The sequence below is a fragment of the Lutra lutra genome, chromosome 2 (genome assembly GCF_902655055.1).
Source record: "Lutra lutra chromosome 2, mLutLut1.2, whole genome shotgun sequence".
Lineage (NCBI taxonomy): Eukaryota > Metazoa > Chordata > Mammalia > Carnivora > Mustelidae > Lutra > Lutra lutra.
This window is the reverse complement of record NC_062279.1, coordinates 82,043,559-82,063,676: the sequence shown is the minus strand read 5'-3', so window position 1 is coordinate 82,063,676 and position 20,118 is coordinate 82,043,559. Positions and strand designations below refer to the sequence as shown.

Here is a 20,118-nt window from a genome sequence, read left to right as displayed (position 1 = left end):
GAAGCCAGTACCTTTTATTACCTACAACATAAACATAGTTCCAGTAGAGGAGATCTGCATCCGGCCCACCCTATCTCTACCTCTGGGTGTGCAGATCAATGCCTTTCATACTTACATTGTCTGATTTTTTTTTTTCTTGTTTTCATAGTGTTTACATACCCAAGAATCACTACAAGGAATACAGCTGAATTTAATCTGTCTTTTGGGTAATTCAATGGTACATCACACTCTAGTAAGAAGTAGACTTTAGTATATATTTCCATAGAGTAATTTGAAAACGTCAGAAGCTACTGTGTTTTACTGTGTTCTTAAACTGTGTGCACCCTACTTGTTCTGTCTCCAATTTAAAGGAGGATAAATCAGAAAGGAATACTGCAGGTTCCTCTTATTCCCAAACCCAATTAGAAATTTCCAGTAAGAAACTGAATATTTCTTTCTTCTCATCTGCTCACATCTTAATCACATTTTAAGCAAATGTTCCTTCTTAGTACATTGATGTTAAATGTCGCCTGATGCCACAGGAAAAGAAATTATAATGTTTTAATGACTCTTAATTTGCATTTCTAATCACCTCAGACTATGAATGTGTGTGGCAGTATGGAAAACAAGCTGTGATTTATTCCTTCGTGGAAAAAAAAAGGGGGGGTAAGTAATAGTACTCTTTAAAAGACAGATGTCCTTATAAATACCCAGCAAAAATAACTTCCAGAAACAACATGGGATAAGTACCACATAAGTCCAGCTTCTGTTGTTAATGGTTTCTGATCTCTGTAGTGACTCAAAAGGCAGGTGCAATGGCCAGCTGGGCATATTAAAACATGGAAGCCTATCTCCATCTTGCAAATGTTGAAAAGCCTAAAATAGTGTCCCCTCACAAACAAGGCTTTCCTAGAATGCAAAAAGCATAGCTTCAAAAAAGTGGCATGTCATCCAGAAAGCACATCCACCAAGAAAACTCATTCTTTTCAGGTCCTTATAAAAACCACAAAATATTTGTAGCGCTGTCTACCAGGGGCCCCCAGACTGAGCCTCACTAGAGAAATGATGCAGTTACTCAATGTAGAGGAATCTCATAGGAATTCATTTTCCACAAGACTGGAAAGCCTTTCCCTTCAAAGTGTGAAGGCTGTTTTCTTTGCCTCCTGCAACGGAATAGCTTCATTACACTAATTCAGTGTGCTGGAAGCTGCTTTCCTTTTACCACAATCTCCTGATCCCTCACCCAGCCTCATTCCGCAGGCCATCCATTTTGTGAATGAAGTGTGAAAACAGCTCTTTGTTTACATAAAGGAGGCAATAGAGAGTAGTGTGGACACAGGCTTAGCTTATGTGAGTGTAACTGAGGCTGTACAGGCTGCCCTTCTCGCCAATTCAGAGTGGCCAAACACGCCTAATGACTGGGACAAAACTGTAACAATAAGCAGTCAGCTACACACCCCAAAGCAGAACTGCTACCACATGTCTGCTTCGAAAATAACTGAAAATGAAGGGTTTTCACCAGCTCTGAAACAGAGAGACAACCTTCTCTTTTATCCTGTGTGTTAAGTGCAAACTGCGCAAAGCACACTGCGAACGGCATCAGGGTCTTTGCACATACACAACCAGGACACCTTTCCACTCTTTTCTTTCCTCTACTCACATTCAGCACCAGACTCTTTTTGTCTCCCATGGGATATGCCTTTCCCTGCCTGCATTCTTTTGTGCAGGCTGTTTCCTTGGCCTAGAATGGTCTCTTTTCCTGTCCCAGACCCACTGCAAACATGTCACCTGCCCTGTGGGAACTTTCCTACTTGCACTTCACTTCCAGGCGGAATCTACCACTTAGCGAATCAACAGAGAATTTTTGAGGTGAAGTAAAGCAGCCCATGATCCCATAGCACTTTGAGCACGGCATTACTAGACTGTGAGAAAAAAGAAGGATCTGTCCTCGTTCTTGGACAGAGCTTCTCAAGGGCAGAACTGTAACTTATTCTGTGTGTACCCAGCACCTAGTGCAGAGCTCAGCTAAGAGCAGATGCTTATAAATATTTGCTGAATAAAAGCAATGTTCTAATAAAACATTAGACCATTTAACTCACGAAGGAAGAAGCATGTGACTCTGAGTCCTGGCTTGGAGTCAGACCCAGGTCCAAACATTTACCAGCTATGAGACCTTGGCTAAGCTACTTAGCTAGTGAAGCCTTGGTGTTTTTCCTCATAACTTATGGGGAGGTTATAAAGATAAGCTACATATTGTCTGCAAACACTGAGCACACGTGTGCCAACTAATACGTGCTCACAGGGTGTCATTATTAAGCCTTACAAAACCAGAGATTCATGGAGAGATCCATAGACCCATCTACCCACCCACAAAGAATGCACCCAAATACTGCTTTTCCTGTGTCTCTCCTGAGAGCTCTAACTGCTCTCTTATCAGGACACTCAGCAGCACTGCAAATCTGTATCCTCGCACTCACCACCGATGTACCTCGTGCTGTTTGGTGATGTTGGTTTCCCTCAGACAGACCCTCCACCCTCCACCCTCCACTCCCTGCAACAGCCCTAAACACACCTCATTTGACTGAAAAATGGCTCAACTACTAGCCAATAAGGTAAAAGTGAAGTAAAAAAAAAAAAAATCATATTTTGACAAGAAGGCAAAATTAGTGAGGCCAGCCTGGCAGAGATGGTTTGCCCTAGACAAAGGTCAAATGTCCAGGAAAGATGCTGCTCAGTCACCAGGGGACTGGAAATAACTGCTTGAAGATGGCTTATGACATCTAATCTGAAGTCAGGTGACAGAACTCGCTAAGCTCAATGTAGCATGTATTTTCATGAAGTAAAAGGCAAAATGAGCTGATGCTACCAAAAAAATATCATTCTTAATAACCTGACTTTAATGATAAGCCTACTTAGTATAACTCTGCTTTAAAATTTTTAGCTCCTTTTGTTCTCAGATTTAGAAACTTCACAAATAAAATGTGGGTCATCTAATCCTATTTTAGGCAAGCCATTCAAGTCCACAGCTATTAATTTACTTCCTGATGTTCTTGAATTTTGAGAGAAATATGAACTTCTGAAAAGAATGTTGTATATATTAAAATGTAAATAAAAATTAAAATCACTCATTAAATCCATTCAAAGAATAACAGGTTGTGCTTTGAAAGCCCACTAAGCCATGCTCATTTATTCATTCCTATGGTACTTTTACCAGTGAGATATCCTGCTAAATGAAATATTTAAAATTATTGTTTTTTTAAAAACCTGCCTTGTGGAACCAAGCATTCCAACATCAACCATCCTCTTCATCACTATTAATTGATAAACCAAAATAATGGAATGAACATCATCCATCTATGGACCTAGTACATCTGCTTAAAATTAAGTCTGGATATGTAGTAGTAACAATTCTGAAGGTAGTGTCTCAAGTTATTTCCCAAATTATCAGATTTCTACTCCAATAGAAACAATATACGTTAGCCAGATTATCTCCTGTATTTAATGAATGTGATTATTTCGAGATTAAAGTTCTCCTTAATATTCTTGTAAGCTGTGTTTTAGGATCAAGGCTGTCCCGTCTTCCTTTACAACCCACAAAGCATGCAACCCTCTAAAATAATAAAGAATGGTTAAAAGAATGTTAAAACTAGAATTCCATTTGCGCAGTTGATTCTTTATGTAAGGAAAATTACATCACCACACTACCAGTTTAATACTGTTGCACTCAACAGTGGCCTAGACAAAGTCACTTAGCTCTTCAGGTCTCCCTTCACACATCTGTGAGGACAGGCTCTCAGGAGCTGTCCAGTCCTAACATTCTGTGCACCATATTTATTGCTCAGGTCTAGCCTTTGCATCTGTGAGCCACAAGCAGAAGATGGAAAGCACACTTCTTTCGGAGGCCTCTCAGCCATGCCAAATTCACCATTCTTCAGATCCTTTGTCCACATCACACAGCACCCCGTCTTTGGGAAATACAGAGGTATGCACAGAAATGGCACTTTTAAGAAAGTAACTAGCACTAGTTCTAGGAAACCTACCCACATGCTCACCTGGTAACATGGTATATTAACCAAGATGGTAAGGTAGTACTTCGACTGGCGTCACAACCAATAAATAAACAAGTTTATCTTTTTGTGAAAAATGTAAAATAATGTGGAATTTTTTACATAATAATAATGTGGAATTTCCAAGATCAAAAAGACACCTGCATAGATGGCCTACTATTAGAGTCAACACCAGAGACTTACTCTAATCCAGAACCATCCAACAAAAAATTATGGAGCACATACATGTAATCCCATTCCAGGTGCTAAAGCTCCCACAAAGAGGAACTCAGTCAAGGTCCATACTCTCCGGGAGCTTACATACTCTGGGGGTGGTGGGGGGGTGGGTTTACAAGTACTCCATTGATCAATACCAAGAAGAATATCAAAAAGTGATAATAAGTACTATGCATTTAATTAACACCTTGATGTGATAGTGAGGCTGGTTAATTCAGATTAAGTGGGCAGAACAAGACTCCATGAGAAGATGATCCATTTAATTTAGAAGACAGGAAGAGGCTACTCAGGCTCAAGCAGCTGATCAGGGTTGTCAACGGAAACTACCACCACCAAGTGAGGTTACAATCCCATACCATGTGTGTCATGTCCCCCTGCTTCATCTCACTCCCCACGCCCCAACCCTTGATGAGGTAGAACACAAGAAGCTGCAAAAAGGACGTTTTTAAAAAAGGTCATATCCTTTCCTTACTCCAGGTCCTTCAAGCCTCAGCTTGGCCTCAGCTTGGCCTCAGCTTGGCCTCAGCTTGGCCTCAGCTGCCCAGCAGGGAAGAGAAGAGAGAAGAGTTGGATCTCCAATATGACTGAAATGGTCAGTACCTAAGAGTGTGAAGATGGCTAACAATCAATATGGCAGGCACAATGATCAATCAGGAAGGAGGCCAGCAGGGTTCCAGTGGTATTCTAAAGGTTCTGAGCTATGTGAAATATTAACCTCGTAGTTCTGATTCATAGATAGTTAATTTGTCCTACAAGGATAGCACTGGCTCCTTCCCAACCCATTAGAAATATTTCAATATTTTAACAATCTGTATGGTAGTACTGGAATATATCAACTAAAAATCAACCACTAGAGGTGTCGTTAGGAAATAAGAGAGATTCAAAACACAAAAACAAAAACAAAACAAACAAACAAAAAATGCAGTTGGAGACAAGGGTAGTGAAAAATAACACAGGAAAACTGTTCTTTAATAAATGAGTAATATAGAAATTATACAGCATTGTATAGAGATATTCTGGCTACATATGGTATTTACAAATAAAACAATCAGAAACACCAAAATTAGATGAAGTAAATAAAGGGAATTTTATAACCATTTTGGTTAACACAAATAGAAATCTATAGAGAACATTTTAGCAATTTTGGAAACATTTTGGGGGGGGAGTATGAACATTATGAATGCATTGATTCAATTTTTATTTACTTAACACACATCACATTATGATTAGAATTCTGTTTCTATAAAAAGTGTGTAGGTTGTAGATAAGACGGAATTTTAGCACTATAAAGATTGAAAAAAACATGAAGTAGAAGAGACTATAAAGAAGATCTATAAAAAAATAAGTGCCAGGAAGGATGAGATAAGAATAGACAAAGTTAAGATTTTGGTGTCCAAGAAGGAGCTCTACAAAACGCCACCACTGGGGAACTTCTAGCGTCAGACTGTGGCCTCTATTTCAAACTATTTAACAAATAATATACAAGTCCCTAAAGCTTCTGACAGACCCAAACACCTTTTGGAGGTAAATGTAAAATACATCAGATAAACTGCAAAAGACAACTGGTAGAAAGGGAATGTTACCAAAATATAGAATGGGGCATTTTTGTCACCAATTGTGAAAAACAATATTCATCATTACATAATGGCACTTTACTTCTTCAACTTCCTCAATAGTCTCAAACAGAGCAGAGAACAAGGAGGAAGTTCTTAAAAAAAAAAAAAAGCCTCTAAACAACAAAAATAAATGTCACAAAGGTCATGCACTACAACTTACAGACTAACACGCAGGAAGTCCCTTCAGCACTGGGTCAGAGCCTATTTACTCTTGGACACCATTCTAAGGATTGCGATTATCCATTTTCAGTGAAATAGAGCTTTGAAGCTATCCCCCTAGAAAGAGTAGGGGAGTAGACACAGCTTTGTGAGATACGGGCACAGGGCAAGGGCAGGAGGAACAAGCAGGCATGAAAAGAAAAAAAAGAGAAAGAGAGAGAGAAGTTACAAACACAAGATACATATATTCAGAAAGTCATTCCTAGAGGACCATGGGCCACGAAAGTTCTTGAGGAAAAGAGCACATACAATAAATGATGTTCAGAAGCATAACCCTAATAACCCTAACCAATCTCAAAATGGTTCAAGAAAATGAGAACCAGAAGCACATTTCAGCTCCATGGGTAAATTAAAATCACTCACCAATGACACCAAGTGGATGAGGCCTTCCTCCAAAAACTTTGTGATCGGGTGTCTATTTGGGCTATATTTAATTGATAAGGGAAGCTTTGTTTCTCTTTGTTTTTCGATGCATAAGATCCCTTCCCCTACAACATAGAAGAACCATCTCAGAACTTACTGGTTCCATACCCAGCATTCTCCCCTGAGTGAGTGCACGCAGGTATCAGTCATTTTTCCAATGGCCATACAGGAAGTATAGGCCAGAAACCCTATTTAAGTCAACATTCTTATCTTTTTATCTCCTTTAAGGTACATCAGGAGACCCTTGCTTTACATGTGAGACTTCAGGGTTAGAAGTCAGGGTAAGAATTAAGGACACAAAGGTAACTTATAACATTGGAGGACAAAGCTATTCTCACAGCAAAGTAGCAAGAACTGCAATATACTCTCAGGTCGAAAACCAGGTAACAAATGACAGCAGCGTAAATGACACGAATTCTCCAAAATGAATTCTGAGGCACCTCCACATGATCCAACCTAAATCCAAATATCTAGCATTGGCTATAGTAATCAACTTCCATTTATTTATAACACCTCTTGGGGCACCAAGTTAATATTGAGATAAGGCAGTCCTCAGGATCTGATTGCATCAACACCTGAGAATTTAGAATTCCAGGGAAAAGACAGTTTTACTGGGGAGAGGCCTCTGAAAGCACAAATGAGTTCCTATAGTCACAATAAATAGATCAATTTGGACATTTGGAACTCAGAAGACCTTTCATAAAATGATGCAATGCACACACTGGGCCAATGACATTTCTATGTGGCATCTCCAGGAGGGTTTTTACTTCCAGAATTGGGCAATCATCAAAATTGAGAATTGGAAGAGGGCAATCAAAAATCCATCAAAGCTCACTATGAGGGCAAAAAAAAAAAAAAAAACCACCTAAGGGAATGAAAATTTGAACTCTCCCCCCAAAGAAGACGAAGAAAAGGAAGTTCCAGCAAATTTGTTCACATTCCAGGGGGATCTTCTTTGTCAACTACCTGTTATCCTCAAAGCTTGGAACCCTGAAGCATAAAATCAACCTGAGCATGTGCGGGGAAAATAGCTCTATATTGCCCCCTAGTGCTGGAAAGTCCCACTTCTCCTGAGGCTAAAAACTACAAGGTGAGTAGTTCTCTACCTCTAGTTACTTCCTGCTGCCAACCCTCCCAAGAGCTAAACATAGCTCAATCCTCTACCCACAGATTAGGAAACAGCCAGGCTATTTTTAGCATCATGCAACTTAGGAATGGAAATGGCCCAACCTGGTAACAGAATGTGTGTGGCCTGGCTTAATGAACTCACCTCTCCAGAGGGTGTGAACCTGCTCAGTAAAGTGGCCAATGACCACATGAGACCTCTGGGGCCCATTACAAAGTGATGACCGGTAGGTGGGTCACAAGGAAGAATGACAATCAGAGGCACAAGTAGCGAAGGGATTCAGAAGGTGACAGATGCCAGGACAGGTTTGATAAAACAGCACAGAGGGAGAAATGATAATGGCACAGGAACTATAAAATATAGAAGACAGAAGCCAGGAATATTGTGCATTGTCATCCTGGAGAAGCTTGTCTAGTAAGAAGCAATATTTTGAACTGGACATTTACTTTACATGAAAAAGAACAAAGGTTGGTCTGATCTGTTTCCTGCCAGGGTACAGCTGGTGCTGGGGCTCCTTTGATCACTTTCCCCCAGTCCTCGGCAACTCCTGTGATTAGAGATAGATCCCTAGGCTGCCCTTTGATCAGCAGCTCAAGCGTCTTGCAGGTGCCATACGCCATCACATTAGCAAGTTGTAAGAAGTAACTACATTAATATTGGCTGATAAATGTGATAATGTGCATGTGCTGCACATACAACACACATACAAATAATGTCTACAAGTGTCCCAGGAATCCTCAATCTATCTTTATTCTTTAAAACTTTCTGTGCTTTCTTAAGGATGAACACTTCAGAGAGCTTAAATTCAAAGTCAAAGCCTGTAAAGACCCCAATACATAAAGAAAAAGTTTGCTGTGACTTAAAAACAGCACACACCATTCTGATTTTCTAGGTATGCTGCTTCGGTTCATTTCCCCCAGTTCATAAAGTGACAGCATTCCTGTACTCTAAATAGATGGTCTACAAAGCAGTAAAAACATGTACATTTCTTTTCAAATAACGTTAAGAGCCACCACTTGTAAACAGGGTATTTAATATTCTAATTTTAGACAGCCTACATTAACATTGTGGTTTCATGTGCAGTATAAAATTTCTATTTACAAAGTATTCTCGAAAATGACTTCATAATGGTAGATCAAGAGAAAAAGAGTTTAGAAATTGAATGATGTAAATCATATGGGGTTCAGAGGCTAAGCAAATTACACACCCTGAAGCTGCCCTGGCTTTATGAAAGGAGCCTTTCTCCAGCTCTGTGCAATCCCAGCCCAAGGGAACTTGCATCTGAGAGTTTTCTAAACATTTCAGGTACACTTGAAAGCTGAAAGTAATTCTCATTTCCTATGCAGGATTAAGTCGTTTCCAGCACACACAAAATAGCAGTCATTCACCAACACATATAAAAACACAGACCAGAAAGGTAAGGGCTACAGAGTACAAAGGCACATTTAAAAAATAATAATAATAATAAAGCGCAAGAGAAATATATTTTTTAACTCCCCCTAAAAACGTCCACACGGCCTCTTGACCTCTCTATTTCCTATCTACTTACTGATTAATTGATGCCTTTCCACTCTGAGTGCTTCAATTAATGTGGCTGGTACATTTCCTCAAACCCTCCCCCCCCCCCCCGAAAAAGAAAATCAGAGTAAAGTCAAACGTGCCAAGACTCATTCATTCTGGATTCATTTTTCGAGGCAGTTCCTGAACTTATAACTCTGGCAAGGAAAAGTTCTGCAATGTGCGTTTGAACTGACGTTCACAATCGCTCCCAGAATGTCCTCTCTAACTGAGCCAGCAATGGCATTCACGTTGCCCTGTTACAGCTTTGTGGCAGCTCCCGAGGTTGCAAACTTAGCGTAACCTCCTAAAGTCCATGCCAATGAGCTCAGCGCGCATTTGCATGGATAGAGAGACGATCATACCCTCGCAGGGTGGTGTACATCACACACCAACGCACAATGCCAAGGTAACACACACAGCGAGAAACAAGAAGGAGGAGAATGGGGCAAAAGACTCACCGTTCTGTTCCTTGTTGCTGGAGTACTGGAATTTACTACTCAGGTTGGACTCAGCCTGAGTCCCGTGTCTCTGGCCGGCCAGGGCAGATGTCAGCAGGAGAAGCCCGAAGAGGAGCATTTGGCTGACTGGGGCGAGAACTCACTCACGGCGGGCACTTTGGAAGCAGCGACTCCTGAGTCTCTTTCACCGCCGCCAGGGGAAGGCTGCACTGGGGTGGAAGCGCCGAGCCTGCTCTGGCAGCAGAGAATCGCAGGGTAGTTTCCACATAATCCCATCCAAAACTTTTTCCTAGAGCCCTCTTCTGTGTCTCCAGTTTTTGAAAAGGATCAAAGCAAAACCTGGACCTGAACCAGTTTCCCAAGGTTTAAACAAATCCTGAGCTGTGCCGAAGTGGTGGGGGTGGGGGTGAAGACGAGGGAGGAAAGAGGGGGTGGGGACGCGGGGGAGCCGGGGGAGCGGCGAGAAGTCACCAGCAAGTTGCTGGGAGCACCTGTCAGTTCGGGGGACAGGACAGAGGCGAACACTCAAGGGTCGCGCGAAGCCAGCCTCGAAGCCAAGTTGGCGGCGAGCAGTTTCTGATCAATAACAAAGCTGCCAATAGATGCGCTCTCCGGGCGCCCCTCTCCCCCGCCCCACCCCCACCCCCGAAGGGGGAGGGGAAGAAACAAGGCTAGGGCGCCGCGGCTGGTCCCGGGGGCCGCGGAGCCGGAGCGAGGCCAGGGGGCTCCGGGCCGAGGCCGCCCCGGGCGCGGGCGGAGGGAGGCCGCGGGGCTCCCGCTCCCCAGCCCGGCGCGCAGCCTGCGCCTGGTCCCGACCGCCGCGGTGCGGATCCCGGCACCTGGCTGGAGTTTTCCGCGACCAAAGTTCACCTTGTTTGAGTGCGTCCCCCGCTCCTGGAAGCCGAGGGAAATTCGGCAGCTCGGGGTCACCGCGGGGCTCCGGTCGTATCCCGTCCCCTCCCCCCACGCCTCGGGCTCCGGGCAAACCTCGGGGCTCCGCGCGGCGTCTCGGCACCGGGTGGAAAGCGAAGGCCGGCGGCCCAAGGCTTCGGCTGGTCCCTCCCCTCGTCTACCTTCCCCCAGCCGGCGGCGGTCGGGAGGAGGGGGCCGTGGGCAGAGCCCTGGCTGAGCGCGCGGGGGGCGAGCGGGGGAGGCTGAGCAGCTCTGCCGCGGGCGGCCGCAGGGGCAGGCGAGGGTCGGCGCCTCTGGGAGGGGCAGCCCCGGGCCGCGTCTGCTCGCGCCGACTCCGGCCGCCAACTGGCGGTCCAACAGGTGCTGGCACAGACAAGGGGTGCTGCGGGGCTCGCCCGCAGACGGGACCCAAACGGCCAGGCTAGGAATGCAGCCAGAGCTACCCCTGGTTTCCTTCCTAACCGCCCCCCCACACGCCCCAGGATGCCCCTAGTCCCAAATAAAGAGCAAGATGGGTGGCGAAGGGGACTGCAAACGCAAAACTGAGTGGAGAACTTCCTGCAACTCTCCCTCTTCCCCCGCCTTCCGTGGACGTGACTCATTAATTTCTGAGGGGATCCCCATTCCCAAAGGCTTGGCCAGAGTTTCTGGACCGAAGGAACAAGGGAAGTTGGATTTCAAAGATTTCCCTTCAGTTTCCAGCTCTCTGAAGCGGGATGGATAAAACAAAAATAAAGACAAACAGCCAGCATATGAACAGCAACATTCATTCATTTAGCGAACACTATTTGTTGAATGCCTACTGTGTCAGGCACTGTTCTAGGAGTTAGGGCCGTAGCAGTGAAAACACAAAAGGCTCTGTTCCCGAGAAACTTGCGTACAAGTTGGACTGCATTAAATTACTATCAACCAAGTCCCCTGGCCAGCAAATCAGAAATAGCTCCCGACCTCCTGTTAAATAAGACAATGCAAACAATTTGACCCTTTAAGGTGTTCCACCAGGGGTTGGAAGAAAGGATATAGCCTTAAGGTATATCCTGGAACACGGGTGACATCTCAGATGCCTCTTTTTCAGGAGCTGCCCTTCCTGCCCTTGCAAGAGTGTCCACTGAGTCAGGTGCCCTGAAAAAGAATCCGGGGATGCTTGGGGAAGGGGCATACACCACTGAACCAAACCAGGAGCTGACCTTTTCTCAGTCATGCTGAAAATGCCAATCCCTCTTCCTGTATATGGACCCCCCACTGAGAGGAACCAACTTGACCTGTCTGTAACATCCTGGTCCTCTTCCTTTTGCCGCTTAAAATTCTAATAAGTTCAATTCATCTTTACTCATTATCCCATTCGTTCATTCTTATTTCTTTACCACTTCCGTCTAACCATGCAAGATCCCAAGGCAATTAAACAAGGCCCAGTCTTTGACTTTAAAGAATTTACAGGTTAGCTGACAAGGGCTGGTTATTTTATGTACTTATAGCACATCCTCGACACCAGTGTGAATCTGAATTTGAACAATAAATATGTTCCAAAAGTGTTTTGTGGATTTGTGAGGGAGAGGGGCAGTGCTCCCAATGTTAATAACATAATGAGACTTGTTATACAAAAGACATGCTTTATGAGTGTGTTTTAATCTATCTGTAATAAAACTAATCACTCCCCAGTTTTTCTAATTTTGTAAGTTTAATTTTCTAATCAGGTTTTTTCTAAATGAGGCTGTTAAATGTCCCTATAATTAACATTTCTTGACCACCCACATAGAGGGTGTGTGTGTGTGTGTGTGTGTGTGTGTGTGTGTGTGTCTGCAGATTTAATCCATTTGCTCTCATGAGATTAGAAGGGTGATGACTACTCTTTATTTTGTATCATTTCATATTGGCTAGAACAGTGCCTGGCTCAGGGGGATAATAAATAAACACTCTTGACTGACTGACAGGTTTCTTTATTGGAGTCTCTTACATTCTCCCTGGAATTTCAGCATGAAGGTTGTATTTGAAAAGTTACAGATGATCTAGAATAATATTCTACCTCTGCGTTTCACCTCACCCATATTCTACAGATTGATTTGACAATCACCTTATAAATAAAGCCAGCCAGGTGCTCCTGCATGACCCCTAGACAAAATCACAATCACATTGCCTTGTTTCCTTTCAATGTACTTGCATTGTTGTTTCTTGAACTGCACTTGCCCTTGGCATGGTTGATTCTTTTAACACTTTACCCTCTGCCTGTCTTCCTGCTCCATTTTGCTTATAAACCTTTCCTAGAAAAGTGGGACCCTTGCACCGAAAGTAAATTTTATGTAATCCAGAGTCTGCACAATTACTAAACAATACACTCTGAATGAATATGGCTTTGTTTTGGCCTAAGGCATTTTCCTTGAGGAAAGGCATCTGTTCCGCCAACCAAGAGCAAATAATTGCAAACATTCTTTGTGGTTTTCATGTTTTCTTAAACCTTAGGAAGGAGTGCCCATTCAGGCTGAATGCATGAACAGTGTTACCTACAAATTCCTGTTGAAGAACATGGTAGAATGTACTTGGTTATTAACAATGATAATTGGGGGAAAGGAGGGTGGGGTCACTACTAATTTTAAGTGGAATAAGATTTAAAACAAATCGCCCATTTAGCTGGTCATGTAACACCCAGGAGGCAAGAACCATGAGGAGGTAGTTTTGCCTCAGAAAATCATATACTACAAGTTTTTTTGCTCTCTCTTCTTCTCATTCAATCCTAACACACACACACACACACAGAGGTATGTACAAAATTACTTTACAACTTTTCTCAGAACTTTAACTTTAAAGCATTTTAGTGGCAGATAATTGAGCATGAGTTTCTGAAGTTCAGAAATCTCTGATCTACCTAAATGCTCCCTGGGCTTCAAGAATGGCTAACAAACAATACTTACCTATACATTTAAATGAGACAGGGGCTGGAGGTATCATCAGTAAGGAAGTAAAAGCCCACAGATCACTGCAGAAATAAAGATAGTTCTAGAAAAAAAAAAATTAAAGTATCTCTCCTAGGGTCACCCTTTTCTTTCTCCACTCTCTCCAACTACCCCATCTTAGGAAACGTATGATCTTGCTATCTCTAGAGATCCAGGATACCTAATACTCTGTTTTTCCAACCTAAAAATTATAAAACACACTTTTTATTGAATTCTTCTCTTTTACAACTGTCACCTTTTACTTCCCAGTGTAACAACTGTTAATCTGAGAAAGACTTGCTTGCTGTGGCAAATGACAGAGAGTTGTGCTCAGGCCCTGTTCTTTTTAATTTTTACTTTTCTGGGAAAGGGAGCTGGGAGATGGGAAGTTAGAGGTGTGTGGCCAAGGGAAACAGGTGACAAGAACTGGCCCTAGGTGACCCTCTGTGGCTTTTCCTATTGAAGTAAAGCTGCTGTTTCCATTTTGAAATCACAGTTCAGTATGCAAAGATTTTGTTCAAAATCTCAGAAGTGCTTTTCTGACTCAGAATTCAGAGGAAGTAAGCAGCCAGAAACAGCCCCAAAGAAAGAGGAGCCCTGGTAATCTTTGAACCACCACAACAAAAGATCATTTGACTGGAAGATGGAACACCAGGGACTTAGTCTGGCTTAGTCTAGAAATCTTCTCTGTCCCTTCTCTTTGCATGAGAAATTTACACTGGATTCTGTCTCAATCCTTTTACCATTTTAGGACTCTTTCTTTGGTTTTTTGAGCTATTAGAGTTAGTGATGGCAAAATGTTTTCAACTTAATTGTGCTTCTGTGATAATGCCTGACTTAAAAAACAGTTTCTTAGCCTCAGCTTAAAGGTGTCTTGATGGCTGGCTAGAGATGATGAAAAGAGTTCTTCTCCTTAAACTTGCCCGATCAAGGTAGTCCTCTATAATCATTATTATAGTTCGACAAGACAAGTTCTACCGATAAACAGAGGGGCAGAAGAAAGAATTTGGAAATGATCGAAAGTATCGGGGGTTTTATTAAATTCAAGAAAACTAAGTAATTGTGTGTAGACATCCACATTTTAATTTTTATTATTTGGTATGATGATAGCAACATCGAAAGACGCAAAGTGTGGTTCCAAGGTAAAGAAAGTTAGTGATCAGACACAAGTGAGTTATAAATAATAAGGAAATAATATTGGTGTTAGCCAAGAGCAGATGGCCAATGTCCTACTGTTCTGTAGAGTCACACTGGTGGAATGTGAAACAGTCCTGAGAGCAAAGGGCAGCCCCTAAAAATGTGGGCAGCAACCAAACACAAGGTTTGGTCATGTCCGCCACACAATAAGATGTCATTTTTTCCCTCCCTTGAAATCATGCATAGGATATGAAGACTGTCGTCCCCATTGTGACAAATCATAGTAAAGAGGTCATGGCCCAGTTACAGATCCTCCTTTCTCAGATAGTGACCTTCTTATTTCAAAGGTCATGGGAGAAGGACCCTTTCACTCTGTGATCATTGTTTCAAATGCAGACTTTTCCTTGGCCACCAGCCTTTGCAAAGAGATGGAGAGCTTCAGGACTCTACTTAATCAACATTTTAAAAGTTTCAGTTGTTAGCACAAAAGAGAATGTGGCTTAACTAATCTAATACTAAAAGTATCCTGAATGGCTTTTAAAGCTCACAGTAGTTCAGGAGATTTTCTTACTCTTTTCTGTTACATTGATTACTATTTGCTTCTTATGATCTTTACAGTTAGAAAAGCACTTGCCCTCTTCTATCCTAAAACCTTGCAACATTTTAAGGCATCGTTTCATAGTCCCCAATTTTACTTTTATCAACGCAATTTGCTTTGACGTTTTCCTCATCCTCTTGTACCATCTTTTCTCCTTTCTCATCCTCTGAATTTTCTTTCACTCATCCTCTGTGAAGGGCAAAATCGTATTTACCTCTGACATGCAGCTCGAAAGGATGAATAGTTCAACAAAAGCCAACCAAAGAAAATAAAATCGGGGAGAGAATTATTCAGGTTCAAATTTTCTTTTTGAAGCACCTATCATGTCCCAGGAACTCTTTGAGGTCTATTTTGTCATTTAATCTTCCTACCAATCCTTTGAGGAAAGTCAGAGTTTCCCCATTTGAATGCAAAGAAACTGAAGCTCCAAGAGGATAATTAGTTTTCCCAGAGTAGCACTAACATTGACAGGTACACTTACCATTTGATCAGGTCTTCCTGTTCTACTCTTGCATTGTTGACACATTGAGGCCCTAGATTTGGAGCAAAACATTTTTATTTGAAGCTTTCTTACATTCCTTCTCAAGGTTTTCTCCACAATGACTATCTTCCCCCTATGTTGTGTGTGTGTGTGGGTGTGTGTGTGTGTTTTCAGATTTTATTTATTTATTCGAAAGACAAAGACTGAGCAGGAGCTGGGGGGTGGAGAGGAGCAGAGAAGGAAAAGCAGACCCCCCACCAAGCAGGGAGCCCAGCATGGGGCTGGATCCCAGGACCGACCGTGGGATCATGACCTGAGCCAAAGGCTTAACTGACTGAGCCACCCAGGCTCCCCTGTCTGCCCCAATGTTTAATTTGAGGTATACTATGATACATGTAGATGAATTTCCCCATGTGTTTGAGAACACTAATCCAACACTAGACAGCTCTTTCTAGAACAGCCCAAGTGAAATATTTGAGCCAGAGGGAATACTGGTTACTTGAAGGAATGGTGGTGATTAAGGCATCAGAAAGCTGGCCTTGGGGAGAAGCCCACCCAGAGCGTGGGCTAGCATAAGTGTCTTGTTTATTATGGCCAAAGTTAGTCATCCTGTTAATCCCTTAGCCTAGACCATCTGTGGGCAGTCACTTCAGAGAATCCATCTCCTGGTCTTTGAGGACAAAGGGAATGAACTCTCATTCCTGCTTTCCTACCCATGATTGCTACTGAATTAAAGCATGAGGGCTGGGAAAAAAGACACTTTTCCCAGGTGTTCCCTTTAAAGAATCAATTTCTGATTAACTATATATGTCAGACTCTAGGCCTCTTATTTATAAAATTCCTATATGTATCCCTCCATGTGTTTTTAATTTAAAATGCCTGGTCTGTGAGTTTTTTAAACCATAAAGTGAGGCAAATTTGCATTTTCATTCATAATTTTACAAAGGTATTTCTTGATTAGTCTGAGTTATTCAAAACAGAAAGATTGCTACAAGAACTAACTAGTGACTTGTTAAGCCCTCAGGCAAGCAAAAGTCTTCACTTGAAATTCTAATTCCTTAGATAAATTCCATTTGTATCTGAAAAGCTATGCCTGGTGGAAAGACCCTCTTGGTGATCATTTTTACCCCACTGGATAGCCAGTGGGGGGAAAAATTATTTCCTTTCTTTTACAGATGGCTTTTTAAACACACATAAAAATAGAATAAAGTAAGAATCAGCTAATTATTAGAGCTACTATTATTCATATTTATTGAGGCAAATTATAATACTATAAATTTGTAAAAAATCATATTTTAGGAATTCAAAGCATTTCCTAATATCTTTTTCTTTCTGCCTCTAAATTTCTGTTTGAAGATGGTTATCGGGGTCGGTATACCTCCCTTTTCAACATTCTCAGCCCGGTCGGGGGAAAGAAATTTCACATTCCAGAGAGTCTCTCTGTTCCAGCATAGGAATCAAATCACGTGTTCTGTGAACTGTAGTGGCCTGCCTACTTTTGTTTTACATCCTGTGGAGCTGATGTCACATTATTAACTCTTTTTATTGAAATACTCACAGCGAAGTTCTCTACCATGGGATCCTCTATTACTTACTAAACAACTGATAAAGTAATGAACTACAACAACTCTGTGAGTAAACGTTAATAGAATCCATTTTAAAGATGAAAAACTGAACCTCAGAAAGGTTTTGTAACTTGCCCAAGGTCACACCATTCATAAGTATTGAAGCCAAAATGTCAATGGGGTAGCTGATTCCAGAGGTGATACCTGTAACAATTATGTTCCCAAGCCCCCATCTCACCTAGCACAACACTAGTTTGCAATGTCTCCAAAAATGCATTTCAAACTTATTAAGTGTCATTTATATTAAGCATTTGGTATTTATTTTATAACTCCACACAATCCCAGTCATAAATACGTAACTTAAAATTCTATTGCCAACAACAAACAGTAAATCCTTCTGAGTTTGTCTGACATCAAAAGGACGTTGCTTCAAGCCTACAGGGACTAAGCATTTAGTCAATGAAAATGTCACTGTGTCTTATACTGAATGCCCTTTTCAGTGGCCATAGAAATGAGAAATGCATCTTCTGAAACCATATGAAGGAGAAAGGATCTGTTGCCCTTATTCTTAGCAATAAAACTTTGCTTAAAATCATTATTAACGTGTTGCTGTTGCTGACAACCCATGATGAAGGGAGCATGCAATGTGTTTTCAAATCAGTTTTTGAAGGACAAGAGTGAGAAAAAGCAGACTTAGTGAGGTGGCTTACTATTTTCTTGGTGAAGGTGAAAATTATAAATAGGAGACAATGTTTCTGTTACCACTAACCTGAAGATTATCATGGACTTTACAAAACAGCAACAATAATGCTTGCTGTCCACCCAAGAAGTTACAAAGTAAGTGAAAATACGTTATTGTTGCACTCAAGGAGTTCCCCCTTATTTTGTGTATCCCAGCAATCTTCATTTGCATTGGTTTCCACCTCAGATGCAAACAATGTCTTATGGAATCATCTACTCCCTGCGGAAAGGCCTTCCCACCCTGCCTCCTTGACTCTTGGGTTCCTTCAAATTGTCCTTGGATGGATTCCTAGCTTGATCTAGTTAACTCACAAATCTGACGACCATCCTGTGCTCTATTCTAAAAGTTTTACACACAACCTGTCCCCCCACCCCTGTCCTTTGCTTACAGGGTAAAACCTCTGTTTCTCTAGGCAGAATCTGCCTTCCCTCCATGCTCAAGTCTCGGGCTCTCTGATCTTCCTCTGGTTCCTGACACCACAACTGACACACTGGTATTGACTGTCTTTGCTTCTTTCCTTATTTTTCCCACCACAATGATACACAACCCAATGTAGCACTTATTCTATCCTATTTTACTTTTCTTTATTTTTTAAATTTTTAAAAAAGATTTTATTTATTTATTTGACAGACAGAGATCACAAGTAGGCAGAAAGGCAGGCAGAGAGAGAGGGGGAAGCAGGCTCCCCACCAAGCAGAGACCCCCATGCGGGGCTCGATCCCAGGACCCCAGGATCATGACCCGAGCCAAAGGCAGAGGCTTTAACCCACTGAGCCACCCAGGCACCCCTTTACTTTTCTTTTTATCCCCTTTAGCACACTTAACATACCGCACTTATCCATTAACAATAGCTAACTCCTACTTTGTGCCAGGTATTATTTTAAAAATTTCATGTGCATTCATTCTTTTGTCCTCACAATGAACATATGAGATAAGTACATTTTTTTAAATTTTATTTTATTTATTTATTTTTGTAAGAGAAAAACAGTGAGAGAGAGCACAAGAGTAGGGTGAAGGACAGAGGAAGAAGTTGACACCCTGCTGAGCAGGGACTCCCCCCCCCCCCTTTGGGGCTCAATCCCAAGAGCAGAGATCATGATCTGAACTGAAAGCAGATGCTTAACCAACTGAACCACCCAGGCACCCCAAAGATGGGTACATTTAAACAGATTTTATAGAGGAACAAACTAAGATGCTTAAAGGCTAAGCAATTTGCCTAGCCTGTATGTGGGGCAACTAGTAGAGCTACACTTTAAATGTGAGTAGTCAAAAGTCCATATACTTGACCATCGCTTTGTGTTCAAACAATATCTGGAGGAAGTATAGACTCTCACTCATTATCTCAGCACTGAAATCAGAGATACAAGCTAACATCATAGCTATTACATTTAAAGAAATGTATGCCAGACATGATATTCACTATTATCACCTAATATTACCTGATAGATCACTAATATTATAAACAGATAATAATAGAATCTACCTCAGAAATATGTGGGAAATAAATGAGACAAAGTGTGTAAAGCCTTTGGTACAATGCCCTGCATGTTTTAAACCTGTAGTTTATGTCCTCGATTATATAACCGAGTTTCTGAATTAACTTGCTTTCTAATTAACTTGATTTCTATTTAACATTTCCTTTTCTTATTCTTTTTAAGATGTTATTTATTTTATTTTAGAGAAAGAGAGAGACAATGTGGGGGTGGGGAGCAAAGGGAGAGGGAGAGAGAAACTCAAGCTGACTCTGTGCTGAGCGTGGAACCTGACGCCAGCCTCGATCTCACGACCCTGAGATCACAACCTGAGCTAAAGCCAGAGGAATGCTTTAACGGATTGCACCACTCAGGAGCCCCTCTATTTAACATTTCTGACATGTCTTATAGTTAGTGTCAGAAGAAACTTAGAAACTGTCTTTTTTCCTCTCCAAAAGGTTGCCATTATTTTGATGTGAAATTTTATACTCAATGGTGTATTAAAAATGAAAATAACACTAAATAATTTGACTAAATAAAAAAGAAATTCCCTGTCTTCTCTCCCTTTTTTGTCATCACTAACTACAACATAGGAATACATCTCTCATCCTTCTAAACAC

The 20,118-nt window shown here is 41.8% G+C and overlaps 1 protein-coding gene across 2 annotated transcripts in view; it reads right to left on the bottom strand.

The window, feature by feature from the left end:
* Positions 1-10,732, bottom strand: part of PDGFC (platelet derived growth factor C) — a 204,280-nt gene extending 193,548 nt beyond the window's left edge. The window contains exon 1 of one of the 2 annotated variants that reach the window (XM_047717817.1): positions 9,665-10,732. In XM_047717817.1, the coding sequence (XP_047573773.1) occupies positions 9,665-9,782 (118 nt within the window). In that variant the 5' untranslated portion in view covers positions 9,783-10,732. The remainder of the gene's footprint in view (positions 1-9,664) is intronic. The other variant, XM_047717818.1, reaches the window with a different exon arrangement.
* Positions 10,733-20,118: the final 9,386 nt, after the last annotated feature.